The sequence below is a fragment of the Prionailurus viverrinus genome, chromosome D2 (assembly GCF_022837055.1).
Source record: "Prionailurus viverrinus isolate Anna chromosome D2, UM_Priviv_1.0, whole genome shotgun sequence".
Classification (NCBI taxonomy): Eukaryota; Metazoa; Chordata; class Mammalia; order Carnivora; family Felidae; genus Prionailurus; species Prionailurus viverrinus.
In genome coordinates this window covers 51,026,181-51,050,608 of record NC_062571.1, presented here as the reverse complement: position 1 = coordinate 51,050,608, position 24,428 = coordinate 51,026,181, and the positions used below count along the sequence as shown (strand labels likewise).

Sequence of the window (24,428 nt, the reverse complement as noted above, 5' to 3'; positions counted from 1 at the left end):
CTAGATGCTTGTAAAACAAAATACATAATGCCTTTAAATATATTTAATGTCCACATGCTGTATTTATCACTATCCCACCTCATTTCAAAAATCAGCTTACTGGTCACTTCTTTCAATTCTTTCAACAATTATGGCTTTTAAACTAATACTAGCATTTCCCCCAATATTTTGGAAGTGAGAGGTAAAATTACAGTAAAACAAATGACAAAACTAATAGCAACAAATAACAGAGGAATGAAAATTTAAAATATCATTTTCAATGTCTTCAAAAACCATGAAATAGTGGTGAAGTAACAAAAATACATGCAAGACCTAAACATGAGAAGCTGCAAACCACTGCTGAGAGAAATTAAAAATGCTTCAATAAATGGAGAGATAATCTGTGCTCAGTGATCAAAAGACTCAATAATGTTAAGATGTCAGTCCTCCCTAAACAGATCTATAGATTCAGAGCAATTCTGATTGAAATCCAGGCAGGTACACATGTGTGTATGCATGTGTGCATGCGTGTGAGTGTGTGTGGAAACGGGAAAGCTCACTATCAAAGTTATGTGGAAATGCAAATGATCCAGGAGAGTCAAAATTATTTTGAAAATGAAGAACAAAGTAGGAGCAAACACATTGTCATTTCAAGCCTACTATGATAATCAGGACAGTGTGATACTGGAATACACTGCGATCAGTGGAACAGAAAAGAGGGTTCATTAAGTGCATGGTCAACGGACAATCTACAATAATGCCAAAGAAAGAACAGTCTTTTCAACAAAGATTGCTTACAATAGCCAAATGGAAAAAAAAAAAAACAAAAAAAACAAAAACCCAAACCTAATCTCATCCCATATACAAAAATTAACACTTAGCCAACTGATTTATGATAAAAGTGGCAGAGCAGTGAGAAAGAAACAGTTTTTTCCAATGAATACCACCAGGAAAATTGGTAATCCACATTAAAAACAAATCTGGATGCCTCACTCACTCCAACACAACACTCAATACTGGAATCAAAATATGAAAGGTAACACCTTAACAGGAAATGGTATGAGAACATCTTCATGTCTTTGAGGTTAATAAAGGAAAAGATTGGGAAAATGAACTGAAGAATATTTAAGAACTTATATTCATAAAAAGGCATTAAGAGAGTAAAAAGTAAACCAGAGACTGAAGAAAGGCACTTGAAACACATGACAAAGGGCTTCTAACCAGAAAGTATAAGGAGCTCCTATGTATCAAGTAGAAAAAGCCAAACAGTCAGATAGGAAAAAGGCAAGGGGACCTGTATGTAACCTTCAACTTCATTAGTACTCAGGGAAAAGCACCTTAAAATCATAAGAAATAACCAACACCACCATATGTTGGTAGGAATATACAGCAACTCCAGTACTAGAATATAAATGGGTACAGCTACTTTGAAAACCTGACATTCTACCAGAGTCCCACACATGTATACCCTATCATCCAACACTTCTGTTCTTGGGTAAATATGCAATAGAAATGCATGCACATGTGCACTGAAAGAAATGTGTAAAAAAATGTTTATAAGAGAATTTACTCATAATAGCTCAAAACAGAAAATAATACACATATCTTCAACATTAAAATGATTAGGCCGTGGTATATGCATACACTGCAATATTCAGCAAAGACAATGGACTAATTCCAGCTCCGTGTGGCATGAATAATTCTCACAAACATAATAGTGACAGAAGCCAAGTACAAACAAATGCATCCCATACATTTCCATTTACATAAAATTCAAAAATGGTCAAAACTAAAGTACAACATTAAAAGACCCAATAGTTGGGGCACCTGTGTGGCTCAGTCAGTTAAGCATCCCATTCCTGATTTCCGCTCAGGTCATGACCCCACAGTTCATGAGTTCAAGCCCCGCATCTGGCTCTGTGCTAACAATACAGAGCCTGCTTAGGATTCTGTCTCCCTCACTCTCTGCCCCTCCCCCACTTGCGTGCGCGCGTGTGCGCGCTCTCTCTCTCTCTCACAATAAATAAAAATTAAAAAAAAAAAAAGAAATAGAAGACGACCCTTCTGAGGTACCTCTGGAGTAATCTTTCTTGAACTGGATGGTACTTAAGTAGATACTGATTTTACAAATATTTCCCGAACTATTGTTTGTTTACTTACTGTATTATATGTGACAATTTTAAAAATTAACAATTTATATACCTTAAAATGGGAGAAACATACATCCTAGATATGATGGTAAAGAAATGTATGGGAGAAAGAAGGAAGCTAGCTTTCTCAAGGATTGCAAAGTAGGTTTCCTTGCTAGCATTGCTGCCAATGACTGGGACCACTGACTGAGAAAGAAAATAGCCCTGATTCCTGTTTTTAAATTGGAGTGACTCAAAGCCAGTAGTTTGATTTCACTTCTTGCCTCTTACTATTGCCCAGGAAGGAATGATGGGCTATGGGACAGGAGCAGAGAACTAGAAGCAACCTTTCCTTTTAAGACAAATGTAGCAGCAGAATCCTGCTCAACCCACCACTTCCTGAGGATACCTTCAATCACATGGAATTGGCACATGAAATACATTACCATCTCAGAGCCGTAGTAACAACAAGTGTTAGTCTCACATGATTTAGCATATGACCAAAAGAGTCAAGACTCTAAGGAAATGACAACTAATGTCATATTGTATTCCAGATGAGATTCTGGACCCAGAAAAAGACATTAGAGGGAAAACTGATGAAATTCTAATAAGGTCCACAATTTAGCTAACAGCACTGCAATAATGTTAATTTGTTGGTTCTGATCCTTGTACTGTTGTTATGTAAGGTGCTAACATCAGAAGTTAGTGGTTAAGTATACAGGAACACTCTGTATAAGTTTTGCAACTTTCCTATAAATAAAATGATTTCAAAATAAAAAGGTAAAATTATTTTAAAAATTTAGTGGGAAAATCACCCTTACCTTATGGAAAATTAACATCCTATTTTTATAGGAAAGCTTAGCTATTATCTATAAAATTCTGTCATAAACAAAAAAATACCAGCAATGACAATGTGATACTGCCCAGTTACTATGATAGTAAAGAGAAAACGAGGTTTTCATTTAAAGACAGCGTCAATGTGTCGCTCAAGAGTTTTCCTAGGACCAATGATGCCTTTTAACTTCTTTTTTTTCTGTTGGCAACATAAGGTGCCAAACATACTAAGCAGTCAATTAAAACAGGAGGGGAAGAATAAGCTAAGATAGAATGCTATAAGAGCTACAGCTGGTCAATGTAAAACTGAAGGTCATTTCTACCTGTAGTCTTCTAGAAACTATTTGGTTGGCTTTTTAAAAGTCCTGATAAAATCAGCTTATGAGGTAAAATACACACACCATGTTAGTAGAATCTACAGTTGAAAATGCAAAATCTTATAATATAGTAAGGATCACCACTGTAGCAATCAAAAGGAAGAGACGTTTAAGTTCTGTATCCAGATACTGAGATGTAATTAGGCATTTTCCCAACCTGCTAAATGGGCTGAAAAAAGTTAAAATAAGAACATAAGTGAACTTCAAAATTGGGACAGAAAAGTCATCTTACAAATAGACTGCTTTTTAAAAAAAGCCAAGAAAATCAGGCAGCCATGTAAAGACTGGTAAGAACCCCAGGGATAAATTTAACAAACCAAAGAAAGCTGGTAAAATACATCAAAGATAAAGTATAATTGTTACCCACCAGTTCATTTTGTTGCTTTAAACAACGCTCTCTGTCTTCAGCATATTTTTTCATCTCTTTGTTTCGTAGATTCTCAGCTTCTTTTGCTTGAGTGATAAGCATCATTTTTTCTTCTAGCCATTTCTTTCTATCAGCTTTATATTTATGTTCAGATTCCTATATATATAAATAGTACAAGTAACTATCACATGCTGAATAAGTAATAGTTGGTAAATGTATTTTTATAACATATTCATATAACCCATCACTTTTTTTACTTTTTGAAAACTTAAAAATAAGCATTTTTCACTAAACAATGATAAGAACAGAGTTTATTTTGGATTATAGAATGAATGCTGCTGGTTTCCTTTTCTAAATGGACTTCATTTTATAAACTTTATTTTGCTATGAAGTCCATTTAAGGACTCTCCTTCATCAGTGACCTTAAGAAATAAACAACTTCTATTTCTGAAAGAGTTACAAAGACCCAAGTCTTTCTAAACACCAGAAAACAAACAAAAAAAAAGACTTGGTTTGTGATGGTTTTCTTTTTTTTTTTAATTTTTTAATATTTATTTATTTTGAGAGAGAGAGAGAGAGAGAGTGTAAACAGGGGAGGGGCAGAGAGAGAAGGAGACACATAATCTGAAGCAGGCTCCAGGCTCTGAGCTATTAGTACAGAGCCTGACACGGGGCTTGAACCCACAAACCGTGAGATCGTGACCTGAGCCAAAGTTGGACGCTTAACTGACTGGGCCACCCAGGGGCCCCCATGATGGACATTTCTAATTGCATGATATCAAAATTAATTTATTCCTGGGTATACAGGATGCCAAATAAAAAACAACTTGTACAACAGGACGTTTATTAATTTGAGGAACACTGGGAATAGCTAGACTGAAGTAATTTCCTTTCCAGAATTAGAAAGTTTACAATCTAAGATATGTGATTACGTCATTTGAGGACAACATAAAATAAACCAATATGAACTTAATATGAACATTCTCAATATAGTTAATATATTTTTTCATAAATAATGCAGTATTTACTTTGTTTTAGCTGCTTTGGGGTTTTCCCAACAGCAAGGGTAAATTTTAGAATACAAATTAACAGTTAACAAAAGAAAATATTCTTTATTTATTCAGTATCTGATTATATACGTAGCATGAGTTTAAGAAAAACATTTAGGTACAGCCAACTTTTAAAAATCATTATTATGCTTTCTTCAATTTTAAAACCAGTCCTTTCTAATCAAATGTAGAAAATTTTAAGTAGTATTTGGTAAACCCCATTAGAAAAATATTTCCCCCATATGTTGTATGCCTTACAGTATTTAGAGTTGAACATGGAAAAAATATAAACACAAAACAGAGTATCTTCTATATGATGCAGTTTCAAATATATTCCAGTGTCCACATACACAACTGTATTCTTTTCCAACTTCATAACTGAAAATTAAAATGATTATTTACAAAATAATCTTCCTAACAGTCCTCTTCCCCACAGCAGAATTTGATGACTCAGAAGCTTAAGGAGTAGAAAAATAGGTACAAACACATAAGAAGTTGTGATTTAAGAATTAGATATATAGAATGTAAAAATGAACACCCAACCACTGTATTTTCCTAGGCACTAACAGTGATTTGTATCTTGAGAATTTCCACGCTATGTCATTTCAGTGTATACTGAAAAATTATACCTATATGCTAACATTTCCCAGGAGTATTTCACCCATATCTAAATTAATTATAAACTATTTGCCAAATTCTCTCTCATGAGAAATACAATGGAGAGATACATACACACATAAAATCGTACCTGTAACTCATCCTGAAGCTTACTGAGCTTTTCACTAAGTACATCTGTGTTATCCTCAAGTTCTTTATTTGACCTTTGATTACTTCTGTCTTCCAGATCTTTGCATTTTTCCTTCCATTTTTCCAATTCTAATTTGAAAACATAAATTTATTTTTTAAAGCATATGAAAAAGTTATACCATACAGAGATACCTGTGGCATGAGACACAGACAAGAATCAGCAGAACCCAGAAGAAAAAACATAAACCCAGATGAGAACAGAGCCAATTCCAAGGACTTCATTTTTAAGAGTTCTTACCAAATCCAAATTCTTAGAGAAGAGAAAGTACAAGGACCTCTCAAGAACCCACTGAATAGTGTTCAGAGTATACAGTGTTAAATACATCTTAACCTTAATTATGTAGGAAACTTCTCAAAAATAAAAAATAAAATAAACCGTGATGGTATTCTGAAGGATAGAATCAGGGTATTTACTGACATAAACATATAAGATGATACTAAAAAGCTGGACAGAGGTGAAACTCGATTGAGAAATTTATTCTTACGTCTGGGAAACATTACAAGCTATCATCCAGTTATTATGAAAGTGTCCTTATTCCTTCTTTACTACATATAATTTTACTTAGACAAAACAATTTTCACCACAATGGAAAACAGCAAGTGATAGGACATTAGGAAAACACGCCAATACTTTTATTATACTCAACTCCTTCTAAAAGGGAAAGAAATCTAGGAAAATACAGAGAAGAAAATACAGACCTTGAGATATTTAAGCAACCATGTTTTACCTGTGGCCAGTCTTTCGGCTTCCTCTAACTTCACCTCGAGCACTTGATCTTGTTCTGCCTGAGTTTGTTCCTGTTCTTCCAATGTCATTCGCATGTCCTCAATTATTTTCTCTTTAACATTTAGATCTAAAAATTTGAGGAGAACATTTTAGAAACTACTAACATGTACATCTAGCTATCCAATTTTTCTTGAGTTCTTCTAAAATTAAAATACACTTTTATTAACTATAATAGAATCTGAGTTCCACATAAAAGCTTTGTCTTGTTCACTGCTGTACCTCAATGCCTAGAACAGTACTGGCAGATATGAAGCACTAAATAGGTATCTGACATACAGATAGATACTTGAATGATTGCAAGAATGGATGGATGGAAAAGAAACTCTTTTCAGATAAAATTAACAATTTTTTATAATATCAAACTATTGGTACTAATAAACACAAATCTCGGGGCTTAGAAAAACCATTATTTGCAAAACATTCATTTTCAGTATAATATTCTCAAACCAAAAGTAAAACATTTACCCCCTAAAAACAGAAAGGGCTCAATCCCAATTTGACTTTTTTTTTTTTTTTTAGATCTCAAGTAATTATTTTTTTCTACAAAAATTGCCAAAGCCAAATATTTACTTCTAGTATTTTTTAAAAAAAAACAGCTCTTCAGGGGCGCCTGGGTGGCGCAGTCGGTTAAGCGTCCGACTTCAGCCAGGTCACGATCTTGTGGTCCGGGAGTTCGAGCCCCGCGTCAGGCTCTGGGCTGATGGCTCAGAGCCTGGAGCCTGTTTCCGATTCTGTGTCTCCCTCTACCTCTGCCCCTCCCCCGTTCATGCTCTGTCTCTCTCTGTCCCAAAAATAAATAAACGTTGAAAAAAAAAATTAAAAAAAAACAAAAAAAAACAACAAAAAAAAACAGCTCTTCAGGAATGACTGTGCTATTAGCCTTACCAAAATTGTTTCTGGCCCTTAAAAAATGACAATAATGACATAAACAATTCTATTTTAATGCTGCCTGCCAGAAAGAGGGAAAAAGGAAAACGTGGCCTCTGGTGACGGCCACATTTGTAGCAGGGCACTACTACAAAACTTACCAAAACTATTATTACTGACGCCAGAGTTAATAAACCTCTAGATGCATACAGTTCAACCTCAGGTCACTGAACATTAAAAATGACAAAAATCTCAAAAGGCCTTCTCAAAGTGCACATAAAGCAATTAAGAAAATAAAGACAAAACACTAAGAAAACATTATATGAGTAATTTTTAGTATTTCTGTCCATTTATGTAAGCTGCCAGGAGTGCTAATAAAACAGAATTCCTCCTAGGATCAAAAGGAGTCTTAGTATTATTATCTAAACTCTTTCTTTTAAAAAGTATGATTTGCAAATATATTCAGATTATACAATTAATTAATTAAAAGTTTATTCAAAGAACCCCTTCTCTCTTCCACCCTAGATTTTACTCTAAACTAGAAGGCTAGAAAGAAAAAGGTTTAAGTATCTAGTTACCAATTAGGAACGTCCCAGGACACCAATGACAATTTCACTAATGACTATTATTATTTGAAAGGTAGGTGCAGTTAAAAAAAAGAAAGAATTATTTTATCAGTCACTACCTCCAATAATAGACACTTCATTTCAGGAAGCAATCCAGAAATACACAACTAATAAAATGAAATAAAGCAGCATGAGGACAGCTAGGAGACAGCTATCTCTTCACTGCTATCTAAAGATAGCCGTGAGCTGCCACCGCTAAATAAATGACTGTCAAATAAGCCAGCAACCAAGCATTAAGCATTGAGGGGAGAGCGTCACTAGAGCTATGGTGTCCTAGGAAGGCTTCAAAGAATAAAGGCTTCAACATAACATTTGTGAACAAGTAGGAAGTAGAAAAAAGGGCCATCACGTACATGAGGCCAGGGAGAGAAATAAATATAAATGCCATCAAAGACTCCAGACTAGAAATACTCACTTATTGATAGTTAAAATTTATTTCAGAATATATACCAGATGTACACGGACCAACTACAGAAGCATGAAACCACAGGACACCAGTTTCACATATCACACTGGCAAAAGTCCGAAGTTTGGTAACACCTGATACTGGCAAAATGTGGGGAAACGGGCATTCTATACACTATTTTACTGTGAATATAAACTAGTTTAATCACTTTAGGGAGCAATTTAGCAATATTTATCAAAATTTCAAATACTCATCATTTGGGCCAACAATTACACTGCTGAGACTTTTCCTTACAAATATATTTACATGTATCCACACTTTTGTACAAATTTATTCATGGTAATGTCTATAATAACAAAAAAACAATGTCTGAAATAACCAAAAGTATTTTTTTCATCAAAAGAGTTCATATTACTGGACACTAGATTATAAATGTGTTGTTAATTTTCTTAAGTATGATACTGTATTTAGGTAAGATGATTCCTTACCTTATGAATTTCATGATAAAGTATTTAAGCGTAAAGTATCATTGATGCCTGCAAGTATCTTTCAAGTTGCTCAGTTTTATACATGCATATTAGAGAAAGAGACAAGAGCCAGAGACAGATGCAAATGTGACAAAATATTTAAAAACAGTGAATCTAATAAAGGGTATTCAGGTGATCTTTACTTTCTGATTCCTTCACAAATGTTTATTTCTTAATTAAAATTTGAGAAAAATAGGAATAATGATTCCTACTTTATAAGCAATTGAAATTGTACCTTAAATTAGCATATAATATTCTCTACTAGATTTTGACATTATGTTTCATTTAGGATCAACACCATATCTTCAGGCAAATGAAGGACTCCGCTCCTTGCAATAGTGTATATTAAAATCAGTTTTATCTCCTCTATCCTAATAAATTTTATTACATTACTTAAGGCTTTCTTTCAAGGGAATAAAATTTTCTTTTCCCATTAAAAAAGGGGGGGGGGGGTGCCGCCTAGGTGGCTCAGTTGGTTGGGCGTCCAACTTCGCCTCAGGTCATGATCTAACCATTCGTGGGTTCGAGCCCGATGTCAGACTCTGTGCTGACAGCTCAGACAGCAGCTTGGAGCCTGCTTCAGATTCTGTGTCTCCCTCTCTCTCTGCCCCTCCCCCACTCTCTCTCTCTCAAAAATGAACATAAAAAAAAGGTCATATTAAATACAGTATGATATATCAATATCAATAAAATGTAATACTATTTAGCCTTTTAAAATAAAGGTTAAGGGGCACCTGGGTGGCTCAGTCAGTTGAATGTCCGACTCTTGGTTTTGGCTCAGGTTGTGATCCCAGGGTCATGGGATGAGCATTGGAGCCTGCTTGGGATTCTCTCTCTTTCTCTCTCTGCCCCTTTCCCCAATCTTTCTCTCTCTCAAATAAAATAAAATTACAAAGTTAAAAAGGGGGGGGGGGGGGGGAAGGTAAAGTAAGATCTGTGTGTGATTATATGGAAAAATTTCTCAAAACTTCCCAAATATGTAGAGACTTATTGTTTTAGTTAGTGATTTCTTCTGGGGTATTTTTCTTGAGATCATATATTTCCAAAGGAAATGTGTGGTCTTGTATTTGCCTTCTTTATCACAGGAATAGAGGCAAATAGAGCAGGTCACAATAAGAGAACAAAACAAATTAGTCTGGATAGAGCAGTAAAGTTATATTAGGCTAGAAAAAGGTAGACTAAAATCCCTAGCTAGAGGGTAAAAGTTAGTGTAGGCAATATGAAAGGATTGAAAAATTTTAATAGGAAAATGACAATGAAAGAAGAGTTTTAGAAAAATCGAATCTAGCTGTGTTGCTATACGAGTGAGTTTGACATAAAACCTGGCAACGAGCTAGGACAAATATGAGGAGTAAAAAGAAGTAAAGTAACTTAGGTACTACTTCTGAGGGTGTGGGAAGACAATATTATTTAAAGTCTAAAAGCAAAGATAGTCAAACATTTTCTGCAAAGGGTGAGATAACAATTATTTTAAGGGACTATAACAACTATTTACCTCTGCCGCTGTAATATAAAAGCAGCCAGACAATACAAGAGAATGTGTTGCTATGTTCCAAAACTACTTAAAAAATTAGGCAGTAAACTGGATTTGGTCAGAAGACTTCCATTTCCTAATCCCTGGTCTAAACAATGGAAATCGTAGACATCAGTAACAGAGATCCAGAAAGTTAAAGCAGTTTGAGCACAGACATTCACATTCAGAATTTAATAAGACTTCAAAAACTTCAGCATAGGAAAAGAAAATTGTAGACCAATATCCCATATGAAAATAGTTGCAAAACCTCAACAGAGTACAGCAAACTAAGCCCAGCAACATATAAAAAGCATTATACACCATGACCAAGTGGGATTTATCCCAGGCATGCAAGTTTAGTTCAACATATGAAAACCAATCAATGCAATACACCTAATTAATTAAGAATAAAACCATACAATTGTCTCGATGGGATGCAGAAAAAGACATTTGACAAAATTCAACACATTTTAATGATAAAAACACCCTATGAACTAGGAACAGAAAGAAGGGAACAAACTTCCACAACCTGATAAAAAGCATCTACAAAAACCCAACACCTAACATTATACATAGTGGTTAAAGAATGAAAACTTTCTCCCTACAATCAGGAATAAGACAAAAATGTCCACGCTCATCACTTTTATTTAACACTGTTCTGGAGGTTTTAGCCAGAGCACTTAAACAAGAACAAGAAATAAAAGTCAAAAAGAATGAAAACAAAGAAGTAAAACCACCTTTATTTGCAGATGACATGATACTGTACATAAGAAGAGACAGAAAGAAAGAAAACCCTATTAGAGTTCATAAAGTAGTTCAGCAAGTTTACAAGATACAAGGTAAATATAATTAAATCTATTGTGTTTCTATATACTAGCAATTAACAATCCAAAAAATGGTATTAAGGAAACAATTCCATTTTCAATAGCATTACAAAGAATAAAACAGTTAGAAATGAATTAACAAAAGATGTGCAAAATGTATACACTAAAAAATAAAAAATATCACTGAAAGGAATTATAGAAGGCCTAGCTAAATGAAAAGATGTTCCACATTTGGTTGACAATTTCCCCAAACAGATCCTCAAGATAGAACACAATTTCCATTAAAATTCTAGCTGGCTTGTTTGCAGAAAATGACAAGCTGATTCTAAAATTCATGCGCAAATGCAATGAACCCAAAATAGCCAAAATAACACTTCCTAATTTCAGAACTTACTGTAAAACTATAATAACAAAACTTTCAATAACAATGGCATTGAAAGTCCAGAAATAAACCCTTACATTGATGATCAACTGATTTTCAACAAAGGTGCAAAGACAATGCAGTGGGGGAAAGAAGAGTCTTTCCAAAAATTGGTTCTGGGACAACTGAATCTTCATATGTAAAATTAAGTTAGACACCCCTACCTTACACCATATACAAAACTATAACTCAAGTAGATTAACTCAAAATGAATCAAAAATCTAAATATAAGAGCTAAAAGCTTAAAACTCTTAGAAGAAAACACAGATGACTTTGGATTAAGCAACAGTTTCTTAGACATGATACCTAAAATACAATCAGTCAAAACAGATAAATGGGACTTCATCCAAAACTTTTATGCATCAAAGGACACAATCAAGGGAGTGAAAAACAACCCACAGAATGGGAGAAAACATTTGCAAATCTATCTGATAAGTCATGTATCCAGAATATATAAAGAAGTCTTACAACACCATAATAAAAAGACAAATAACCCAAATGAAACATGGGCAAAGGACTTCAATTTCTCCAAAGATATACAAGTGGCCTATAGCACAAGACAAGATGCTCAATACCAATAGTCATTAGGGAAATGCAAATCAAAATCACAATGACATAACTTTATACCTACCTGCATGTTAGGTTAGTGTCCCCCCCCACAAAATTCATGGCCACCTACGATGAATATGACCTTATTTGAAAATAGAGTAGTTGCAGATATAAGCAAGTTAAGAATAAGGTAAACTAGATTAGAGTGGGCCCTAAATCCAATATGACTGGTCTTCTTTTAAGAAGAGGGTAATTTGGACAGAGACACATAGGGAGAAGACACCAGTACAGACACACCAATAAGAAAGATGGCCATGTTCCCTATCCCCACTCATCACGCTCTCTCTCTGTCTTAAAAATAAGTTAAGCATTAAAAAATTAAAAAAAAAAAAAAAAAAAAAAGGGTGCACCCGGATGGGTCAGTCAGTGGAGCGTCCTACTTGGGCTCAGGTCATGATCTCACAGTTTGTGAGTTCGAGCTCCGTGTCGGACTCTGTGCTGACAGCTCAGAGCCTGGAACCTGCTTCAGATTCTGTGTCTCCCTTTCTCTCTGCCCCATCCCCACTCATACTCTGTCTTAAAAATAAGTAAAACAGGGGCGCCTGGGTGGCGCAGTCGGTTAAGCGTCCGACTTCAGCCAGGTCACGATCTCGCGGTCCGTGAGTTCGAGCCCCGCGTCGGGCTCTGGGCTGATGGCTCAGAGCCTGGAGCCTGCTTCCGATTCTGTGTCTCCCTCTCTCTCTCTGCCCCTCCCCCGTTCATGCTCTGTCTCTCTCTGTCCCAAAAATAAATAAACGTTGAAGAAAAAAAAAAAAAAGTAAAACATTAAAAAAACTAAAAAAAAAAAACAAAAACCAGAAAGATGGCCATGTTAAAACAGAGACAGATTGAAGTTATGCTGCCATAAGCCAATGAACACAAAGGACTGCCATCAAGCATTAGAAATCAGAAGAGACAAGGAAAGATTCTTCCCCAGAACCTTCAAAAGAAGCATATCCCTATCAATACCTTCAGATTTCTTGCTTTCAGGGCCGTGAGAAAAGAAACTTCCATTGTCTTAAGCACCAAGTTTGTGATACTTTGTTAGAACAGCCCTAGGAAACTAATACTATAAATTTTTAAATCAAAAATAACAAATTCTGGTAACCATTTGGAGAGCTTTCATTCACTGTTGGTAAGAATGTAAAATGGTATAGCCATTGAGGGAAAATTTCATGGTTCCTCAAAAAATTACAGAGCTATCATCGTATGACCCAGTAGTTCCACTCCTGGATATATATCTCCAAGAGAACTGAAAACATATGTCCACCCCAAAATTTATACACAAATAGTCATAAAAGCCAAAAAGTAAAAATAACCCGTGTCCATCAACGGATATATAAATAAAATGTGGTATATTTGTTATGATGGAATATTATTCAGCCATAAAAAGGAATATAGTACTGATACATGCTACAGTATGGATGAAACTTGAAAACATGCTAAGGGAAAGAAGTGAGACACAAAAGGCCACATATTGTATGCATCCATTTCATGAAATGTCTGCAACAGGCAAAGCCAGAGACAGAAAGTATGTTAGTAGATGACAGGGACTGAGGATTGACAGCTAATGGGTATAGGGTTTCTTTTTTGGGTGATGAAAATGTTCTGGAATTAGATAATGATAGTGATTGTACAACCCTGTGAATTTACTAAAATGCACTCAGCATTACACTTTTAAAAGGTAATTATTAGGTATTATAGCTCAATTTTTAAAACAAGAATTTTATACTAAGATAGCTAAGTAAATCGCACTCAGTGTTTAAATGGACATATAGAAGCCAAAGTGAAAATGCCCTTTGTGTTTGTTGGGGAATGAAATCACAGGAGTGAATGAACTCTCAAGTGAGAAAACAAAAGGAACAAAGAGGATGAGGCCTTCGTTAGGAAAGTTGCCACAGTGGCTGAGGCTCATTCTGAGAGACAGGCAGCAACTGGTACAGAACATATCACAACAGCTGAGACAAGTCTCAAAAGGGGGGAAGCTACATATTTACCATCTTATTTAGAAAAAAATATACTCACACACAATAAATGGTACATAAAAAATGAAAAGGAGGAAAAAGAGAAGAGTGAATAATTATGTCAAAATAAAAGAAAGGACAAAGGAAAGGAGGGATTGCAAAAAGCTAATAGATTTGAAAATACGTAGGTTATAAGTGACTTGGGAGCAAGTTTCAAGAGCATGGAAGTCAGATTAAAGTTGTCAAAATGGGCCTATGCCACAGTTCTCAATACTGTGCAACGAGAGGAAAAATTAAAATATGATAGAAACTATATCCTGGTCCAAGGGCATGCTTTTTCAGAATAGCTAAGATCTATTCACATTTATCAACAATAACAAAAGAGTCAAAGTAAAGAAAATCCCTAAAAGCATTATAGAAATAAGAAATGTTAAGGGACAAAAGCCTAAAAAGGCAGGCAGGAGAAAATAGGACAGTGTGCAGATAGATACACAGTATATTTATGCATACACACACTCAAATATTTGATCCTAGTTAATCCCACAAATGTCCAAATCATCTAAACAAATAATCTGGTTGACCTACCCCTTCTTTTTAGTTGGCCAAATACAAATATCATGAATTAGTGAAGAGAATCTGAAACTTAAGAATGAAACAGACCTACGTTCAAATCCCAGCTCTACTAACCACACAACTAAGAGATTGAGGGATGAGTGACGGGCAGTAGAGGGATGCACATAATATCACAAATAGAAAGATGGATCATCTACAAAGGTAATTTTACATTTCAAATTTAAAAGTAAAATTTGAGTAAAAAAAGCACAATTCAGCACATAAGATGTGAAGCTGAAGTACTTCATGGTTTTTAAAAACTTTTTAAAAATATTTTAATTTTAAAGATGTTTTACTTGACATATATTCTTACATGATTTTGCTAGAAATCTATTCCATTCATTGTGACCTATGTAACCGACTTTGTTTTTCAGAAAATAGTGGCCATTATCTAGAAATCAATATTCCTTTAACTGAGCATTTTTTAATGTTTTATTTTTCTAAGAATAAACTTTACGTTGACAAGTTACTTATTAGGATCAATGCTTTTCTGTGGCGCCTGGGTGGCTCAGCTGGTTAAGCGTCTGGGACTCTTGATTTTGGCGCAGGTCATGATCTCATGGTATCGTGAATTCGAGCCCTGCATCAGGCTCTGTGCTGACTGCACAGAGACTGCTTGGGATTCTCTCTCCCTTTCTCTCTCTGCCCCTCTCCTGCTTGTGCTCTGTCTCTCTCAAAACAAATAAATAAACTAAAAAAAAAAAAAAAAAAAAAAAAAAAAAAAAATCAATGCTTTTCTCTTTTGATACAGTTACATCTTATGTTGACCTTACTTTATAATTTTCAGAGGAAAATGCTAAATCAATTGTTATGCAGTTATTTTAGTACCGGAAATAGAGATTTGCTCCTGACCTTTGCATACTCTCTCATACTGTTGTATAGCTTCTTTCACATTCTGATTATTTAACTGCTCCTGCAAAATGAAACAACAGGAATTAAATGCAAATGTAACTAAAATGCACACCAATATTTAATATTGGGATTTAAAAATAAGGCTCAATGTTAGGTTTGAAATCTCTCTCCTACAAGGCTGATTACTAGTCTCAAACTTCCAAGTTTTTTCACCTTGGAGAAAAGGGCAGGGTGAGAGTAGTAATAAGAAAAACAAAAACAAAAACAACTTGATACCTTTAATCTACCTCAAAGTTACTGCCCAGTCATTTTATTTACTCAATATTTTAAGCTACCAGGTTTCTCTTATACACCACAAAAGTAGAAATGAGGATATGGAGGCTCACTATACATTTAACAATAGAAGGAACAAGGAAAACCATAAAAAAAAGTTCCCTATCAATAAACTTAAAAAGCTGAAAAAATAGGGTCCTCCAAACCCTCTACATAGAAAGTAGCTGGGAAGTTTGAAAAAAATAACAGAAGCCACAAAGGCAAGACTAAATTATGGACACTGGAAATCTTCCAATTCTAGTTTTAACCTACCTGGTAATCCTTCATTCCCTGTCTCATTCAGTGTCAACACTATCTCCTTACTTTATAAATTTTACAATGAATCATTACAGAACCTGGAAATCTCTGAATCCTATTATGAAAGTACAGGCTGCTTTATTAGGATTACATTCAGTTAAAAATTAAATCATGTGTTGGGGCACCTGGGTGGCTCAGTCAGTTGAGCATCTGACTTCGGCTCAGGTCATGACATCGTTTGTGAGTTCCAGCCTCGCGTCGGGCTCTGTGCTGACAGCTCAGAGCCTAGAGCCTGCGTCAGATTCTGTGTCTCCCTCTCTCTCTCTCTGCCCCTCCCCCTGCTCACGCCCTGTTTCACTCTCTCTCTCTCTCTCTCTTTCAAGAAATAAACATTAAAAAAAATTTAAATCATGTGTTTATATCTGAATATTCATTGGTTTGCTTCATTTAAAAGCAAACATGCAAAGAATACAACAAATCCATTCTTTTTATTGTTGCCCAATCTACTTAATTGATGTCAAGCAAAATATAATCACTTATAAAGGGATTTTGCTTTTTAAGTGTCCTTTTGAAAAATATTTTTTTTAGAACATGAGCTTCACTTTCTTTTTACTTTTTATTTTGAAATGATTTTAGATTCACAAAAGAGTTGCAAAGATAGAAGAGATCTCCTGTATAACCTCCACGTAGCTTCCCCTAATGTTAACTCTTACATTATCAAAGTACATTTATTTAAAAATTGCAAAACACTGGACAGAAGAATGAGCAGTTGAGTCTCCATTCTCTATTATTTAAAATATGGAAAAAATCATCTTTGTATGAAAAAAGAAATTAGCACTGATGCAATAATGCTAATGAACACTACAGACTTTATTTGGATTTCACCAGTTTCTCCAGTGACATCCTTTTTCTCTTCTAGGATCCCATACAGGATCGAAGATTGCATTTAGCAATCATTTCCCCTTAGTCTCCTCTATTCTGTGAGAATTCCTTGGTAATCTTTTTCTTTAATAACCTTGACACTTTTTACTGGTCGGGTATTTTGTAGAACATCCTCAGTTTGGGTTTGTCTGATGTTTTCTCCTAATTAAACTGAGATTATGGATTTGGGGGTAAAATACCACATGAGATGGCCCTGCCCTTCTGGACACATCCTATCGGGAAGCACATGGTCTCAACATGACTTACTACTGGTGACGCTATTCTTGAACACCTGGTTAAGGTGCTACCTGCCAGGTTTCTCTACTGTAAAGATACTACCTTTTCCTTTCCGTACTCTATTCATTAGAAGCAAATCACTATGGCCATACTTAATTTTAAGTAATTAAAAAAAATTTTAGATTCCAGAAATAGCCAAAAGAGAATTTGTTGTAAGAATGGATACATTTAAGTAGATACTAAAATACACCAACAAAATCTACTTAAACTATTTTAAAAACAAAACTGTTACCTTGAGTTGCTGAATGGTTCGCTGTTTCATATCTATTTCCTGAGAACACTGGTTTTTCTTTTTCTCCAGTTCATTGATTTTCATTCTCAGCAATTTCTCCTCATCACGCATTACAGATACCTACAAAGTAATGTTTATAAAACAAATTAAATGTTTTTTATAATACTAACTGCTTTTTGTTGTTTAAAATTCATGGCCACTGGTTCAAAGATTCATATCCTTTAAAACCCATTAGAAAAATTACAGAGTCTAACATACTATGATATGGCCTCAAATTATAGAAAATGTCTTAATACACTAAAGGAGAGTGCATATGAAAAGATCACTTTCTTCTTATAATATTTTAAGAATTTCAAATTCTCTAAGTGCTCTAAAAAAGAATCAACATAGCACCTTGCAACAGCAAAATCATTATCACAGAAAAATCAATAGAGATACTCTATGAGGAAAATACTGGCTCAGGTTTCCAAGGTTTACTGAGTAATGGGATCAGTAATACAAGAAATACTTTAAAAGCTAACAATGGCCCACAGAGGATGAAAATGGAACAATCATAAGATCAAAAGTTATCCGGGGCGCCTGGGTGGCGCAGTCGGTTAAGCGTCCGACTTCAGCCAGGTCACGATCTCGCGGTCCGTGAGTTCGAGCCCCGCGTCAGGCTCTGGGCTGATGGCTCAGAGCCTGGAGCCTGTTTCCGATTCTGTGTCTCCCTCTCTCTCTACCCCTCCCCCGTTCATGCTCTGTCTCTCTCTGTCCCAAAAATAAATAAACACGTTGGAAAAAAATTTTAAAAAAAAAGATCAAAAGTTATCCACGCAAGTGAAGGTCAACTGATTGATTACTGGTAACATAATTCTACAATTCTCTACCAATCCTAGAGATCTCATAAAATGAAGGCTATAAACTGAAAAAAGCTCCCCTTCATAAAAAGCATGGAAATACCATAATAGTAGCTCTGAGTGGTTTGGTTTCAGGGAATTTTTACATTTCTTTTTAGGCTTTCTGAATGTTCCAAATTTACTACACAATAGATACATATTACCTTTATAATCATACATTAATATTATTTTTATTTTGTTTAAAAAATATGGGACTTAGAGTAATAAAACCATCCTTACCAATTTTACAGCCATAAACTATCAGCCAACAAGAAATAAAGACTGTGTGCTGCACCAATATGCACATAAGGACCACCTTAGTTTCCATCCTGGCTCTATCATTTGTTAGCTAAGTGAACTTGGACAAGTTAGATCTCTCAGTACATGTTTCCTTATCCATTAAATGGAAGTTAAAAACAATGCCTACCCCTAATATGTCTGAGAATTAAATGAGATGTTATATGTAAACTCAGAATAACTGACCCAGAGTAAGCTATTATTGTTGTTGTCATTATTATTATTTACATTGACACTACATATTATTTTGAAAAAGAAAAAATACCCTTAATAACCATCATTAGGGTAACAGTGGTCATCTATACAATAAAACATAAAAAGAGATACCCTTGTAAATAGTGGTGTGAAAAAAAATCTCAAAACTAGAGTTAAAAAGCAATATTTATATATACATGATTCCATTTATAAAAATAGACACATACAAGCATACACAGCAGTTACATACATATATTAAGTCAAATGCATACACAAAGATCTAAAAAAACATAGATGGACTGGCAAGAGTGGTCATGTTTAAATGGAAGAGAGAAATGAGAAATGTTAAGAAATATTTCCAAATAATATATACAATTAAGTTTTTAATTAGAAAAAGGAGCTATTATTTAATTGGAAAAATGAGCTATTATTTAAGTAGCTGGTTCCATGTGAATAGAAGTTAATTATACCATCCTTGAGAATGTTTACTGATAATCATGGTGCTCAGAAATAGTACCTTAAACCAGGAAGTTACGTGTCTAGAAAACGAAGGATCCAAATCTTCTGAGTAACGAACAAATGCTTTTCCAAATTATACCACATTGGTTTTAGCTTACTGATCTAAGAATTTTCCTATTATCTAATTATAGTTTAGGTCATCTTTACTGTCTAACATTCCTTATCTAATCTACCATTAAAATATTTGTCACGTAACTTCGAAATTTTCTGTATATACTTATATGAAACTCCATAGGTTTTTACATTTTACCTATGGTGGTATGATTTATATTTTCCTTCCACTGATTAAAAACGTTGTTATATTTCCCTTATTATAATGAATACATACTATAAGATATTAATAAATGCAACAATAGAGCTTTAAGAGTGTTACCTATGCCACTGCCTAAGTTAATCAAAATATGTAGTATTTTTATATATTTCCTTGCAGTCTATATTTTAATGCAGATTGTTCACAAACATTTAATCTTACCATATACACTTGACCCTTGAACAATACAGAGGTTAGGGATACATATCTTCTATGCAGTCAAAAACTGACATATTACTTTTTAATTTTCTTTATGTTTACTTATTTAATTTTTGAGAGATAGAGAGAAAAAGAGAGAGAGCAAAGAGAGAACAAGCCAGGGAGAGTCAGAGAGAGAGGGAGATTGAAATCCCAATCAGGCTTCACACTTTCAGCACAGAGCCTGACACAGGGCTCGAACTCATGAACTGTGAGCTCATGACCTGAGCCAAAACCAGGAGTCGAACACTTAACGACTGAGCCACCTAGGTGCCCCGACATATTACTTTTGACTCTTCAAAACCCTGACCATGGGCCTTACCAATATCATAAAGTCAATGAACACATGTGTATGTTATATGTATTATATACTGTGTTCTTACAATAAAGTAAGGCTAGAGAAAAGAAAAAAGTGGACCTGCACAGCTCAAATTTATCTGTTCAGGTTTGACTATATATAAAATTGGGTTCACTTTCTATTATTTAATATTATAACACAAGCATTTTCCCATATTATCATGAAAGCTTAGCTCTTAACTTTGTACTTAAATCAGAATCCTGCTATTTATACTGATGATTCTGAAAACTTTATAAATTATAAATTGTGCTGATGAAACAATGAGAAATACAATTTACACATCTCTACAAATCACTATAAATGAAGAAACAGAACTTAGGCCAAAGCTTCCAGGCATCACAGTGCTTAAGGAACTGGCAGAGAAAGAAAAGAACTTCTATCCATAAAAAGTGCAGAGGGGAACTGGGTCCATAGCAAGAGCTTCACTCCCCCTTCCTTTTCTTTACTAGACAGACCTAATGGTCATGAAAATTGTTGCTTACTTAATCAGAAAGTTCATATCCATTCTAACTTTTTTATTCATTTTTAATTTACATTAATGCTATCTTATTATGGGAATTTTTTTACACTAAATAATAAACTATTCCAGAACTTCAATTTCAAATGGTTTAGAATAAACTAACCAATCCTCTGTTGAAAAAATATATATATACTGGATGAAAAAAAAATAAATTTAATCTTTTTAAATGCATTGAAGAATTAGCAAAAAAAAAAGTTAAGAAATACAGAGATAAAAACTGAGTGAAAATAAGAATCATAGAAATAAGTGGAGCACTGACAGATGCTGGCTTTTAAGTACATTTGAAAAATGAAGTGGTCTGGTTTTCAAAAGAATGGTAAAAAATAAAACTATTAGGGGCGCCTGGGTGGCGCAGTCGGTTAAGCGTCCGACTTCAGCCAGGTCACGATCTCGCGGTCCGTGAGTTCGAGCCCCGCGTCGGGCTCTGTGCTGACTGCTCAGAGCCTGGAGCCTGTTTCCGATTCTGTGTCTCCCTCTCTCTCTGACCCTCCCCTGTTCATGCTCTGTCTCTCTCTGTCCCAAAAATAAATTAAAAATGTTGAAAAAAAAAATAAAAAAAAAAAAAAATAAAAATAAAACTATTAAAATAAAGAACTTCAGGCTCAGACAGTTAAGTGTGTGACTTCGGCTCAGGTTATGATCTCACGGTTTGTGGGTTTGAGCCCCACGTCGGGCTCTGTGCTGACAGCTTGGAGCCTGCAGCCTATTTTGGATTCTGTGTCTCCCTTTCTCTCTGCCCTTCCCCCACTTGTGCCCTGCCTGTCTCTCTGTCTCTCTGTCTCTCTCTCTCTCACCCTCTCTCTCTCTCTCTCTCAAAAATAAATATTAAAAAAAAGATTTTAAATAAAGAACTTCAATCATCAAAAGACGACAAAACAGAAGATATTTGTGACGTATTTAACTGACAAAGAATCAAGAATAAAGAAATACTACACACTAATTTAAAAAAAAAAAAGCACAATTAAGAGAAAATATTAACAAATGATTTCACAGAGTAGTTAGTAACCAGAACAGACAAATAGCCAATAAACACATGAATAGATGCTGGACTTAATTAATTATCAGAGGAATGCAATTCCAAATGGCAATAATACCCCTTCACATCGTCTGATGCAACAATTCCACCCCTTGGAATAGAAACTCTCACACAAGTATATGCACAGGCATGTATAAAAGAGGAATGCTGCTTCTACAGCAAAAAAACAGAAACAAAAAACAAACCTAAATGGCAATAGGAGAATGGATAAATAAATAGCAGAAGGTCACACAAGGGTGTATTATACAGCAGTAAAAGTGATTATTACAATATACATAAATGAATCTCAGAAATATGATGTGAAAAATAAAAAGTCTCAGAAAAATACAATATACTTAGAGATAAAGAATAAATATGGTTTTAAATTATATTTTTAGAAGGTAAGAAAGATTAAACACAAAACGTTCAATGTAGTAACTTCTATGGAGGTAGGAAGCATAAGTAGGGATGGGGCCCACAAGCATTTGCTATATCAATTTCTTCAGACCAGACACATTTAAGTATTCTTTTTAACTAACTCAAAGTAATAATAAAAAATAATTCTTTAAAACCATTTCAGCTTTGGGGCACCTGGGTGGCTCAGTCAGTTGAGCACCTAACTTCCGCTCAGGTCATGATTTCACAATTCATGAGTTCGAGCCCCATGTCGGGCTCTGTGCTGACAGCTCAGAGCCTGGAGCCTGCTTCAGATTCTCTGTCTCCCTCTCTCTCTGCCCCTCCCCTGCTCTCACTGTCTCTGTCTCTCTCAAAAATAAATACACATTAAAAAAATAATAATAAAAAAATTAAAAATTGTTTCAGCTTTTAGGGGTGCCTGGCTGGCTCAGTTGGGAGAGCATGCAACTCTCAATCTTGGGGTTATGGGTTCAAGCCCTACACTGGGTGTAGAGATTACTTAAAAATAAAAAGCTTAAAATTAAAAAAAAAAACAAAGAAAACCACATTTATTAAAAAAAAAACAACTTTCAGCTTTAGAAAAACTCTAGGTACAAGACAAAATCAAGAAGTCATGAAAGAAAAATAAATAAATTTAAATACATGAAAATCAAAATTTGCTCTAAGGCAAAAAAAGAACCCTATTAAGAAAAACAGCAATGAGGAGAAGGGGTCTTCAATTCATATCTTTAAAAAGGCTAATTTCGGGGCGCCTGGGTGGCTCAGTCGGTTAAGCGTGGGACTTCAGCCAGGTCACGATCTCGCGGTCCGTGAGTTCGAGCCCCGCGTCGGGCTCTGGGCTGATGGCTCAGAGCCTGGAGCCTGTTTCCGATTCTGTGTCTCCCTCTCTCTCTGCCCCTTCCCCGTTCATGCTCTGTCTCTCTCTGTCCCAAAAATAAATAAACGTTGAAAAAAAAAATTTTTTTTTAATAAATAAATAAATAAAAAGGCTAATTTCCTAAATATGTAATAAGCTCCTATAAAGCAAAAATAATTGAAAAAAAAACAGAAAAATCAATAACCCAAATTAAAAGGCCAAAGATATGAATACACAGTTCATAGAAAAAAATATAAATGGCTTTTAAACAAAAACATGCTCACTCATAATTAGAAAAATGCAAATTAAATTACTGTGAGATACATACTTTACCTGTCAAATTAGCAAATATCAAAAAGTATGATAAAATACTACTTTGTGGATTAGGGTGGAAAAAATATTCTCTTATTCTCATAATTACCTCTGGCTTACAAATTGGCATTGAGAGTATCAGAATTACAAATGCATCAAAATTACAAATGCACAAACCAGTGAATCATAAATTCTACTTTTGGGAATTTATGTATCACAGAATTTCTTGTAAATGTTCAAATGACTTTGCTGCATAAGCTCAATCAGCAGAAGACAAAATTATCTGAATTGTCTAATAATACAGGACCAATTAACTAATGGCAAATACAGTTTGTAGTCATAAAATAGTTCATTTGGAGATTCTTTTTTTTTTTTTAAATGTTTATTTACTATTGAGAGAGAGAAACAGAGTGTGAGGGTGGCGGGACAGAAAGAGAGACAGACACAGAATCCGAAGCAGGCTCTAGGCTCTGAGCTGTCAGCACAGAGTCCAACGTGGGGCTCAAACCCTTGAACCATGAAATCGTGACCTGAGTGGAAGTCGGACACTCAACTGACTGAGCCACCCAGGCGCCCCTGGAGATTCTTGACATTATCCTGATATGAGAAGACAGCCAAGATGCACTATTAAGTGAAAAAACTAAGATTCACAACAGTGTCTATAGGATATTTTCATTTTTTTTTTTTTTTTTTACAGAAAGAGAAGAAAGAAGGCTAGAGAGAGGAAGAAGTAAAGAGAAAGTAACTGGTATCGTTTGATGCCTTGGAGAGAAACTTGATGGCTAGGAAGGAGGGAGTTTTTTTTCTCACTGTATATACTTTTGTGTATTTTGTACTTGCAATCAGTGATTACATTTCCTATTTTAATATTAAACTAATAAAAACTTGTTACAACTATACTGCATACACTTATGAATATTATCTGCAAACAAGTTTCATTTTTACTTCTGGGGGAACTTGAACTTGGCAGTGCTTAAAAGAAAAAAAGATTCTAATCCTATATG

At 34.8% G+C, this 24,428-nt stretch overlaps 1 protein-coding gene across 6 annotated transcripts in view; it reads right to left on the bottom strand.

Annotated features, from left to right (window-relative positions):
• The window catches only part of KIF20B (kinesin family member 20B), a 74,871-nt gene that overhangs the window by 14,542 nt on the left and 35,901 nt on the right, over positions 1 to 24,428 (bottom strand). For all 6 annotated transcript variants that reach the window (XR_007145467.1, XM_047826115.1, XM_047826113.1 and 3 more), the window contains 5 exons: positions 17,550 to 17,669; positions 15,530 to 15,590; positions 6,271 to 6,396; positions 5,484 to 5,611; positions 3,687 to 3,842 (listed from right to left, as the gene is read on the bottom strand). Coding sequence is in view for 5 of the 6 variants with exons in the window: in XM_047826115.1 (XP_047682071.1) it covers positions 3,687 to 3,842; positions 5,484 to 5,611; positions 6,271 to 6,396; positions 15,530 to 15,590; positions 17,550 to 17,669 (591 nt within the window). In the remaining variant the exon portion in view is untranslated. The remainder of the gene's footprint in view (positions 1 to 3,686; positions 3,843 to 5,483; positions 5,612 to 6,270; positions 6,397 to 15,529; positions 15,591 to 17,549; positions 17,670 to 24,428) is intronic.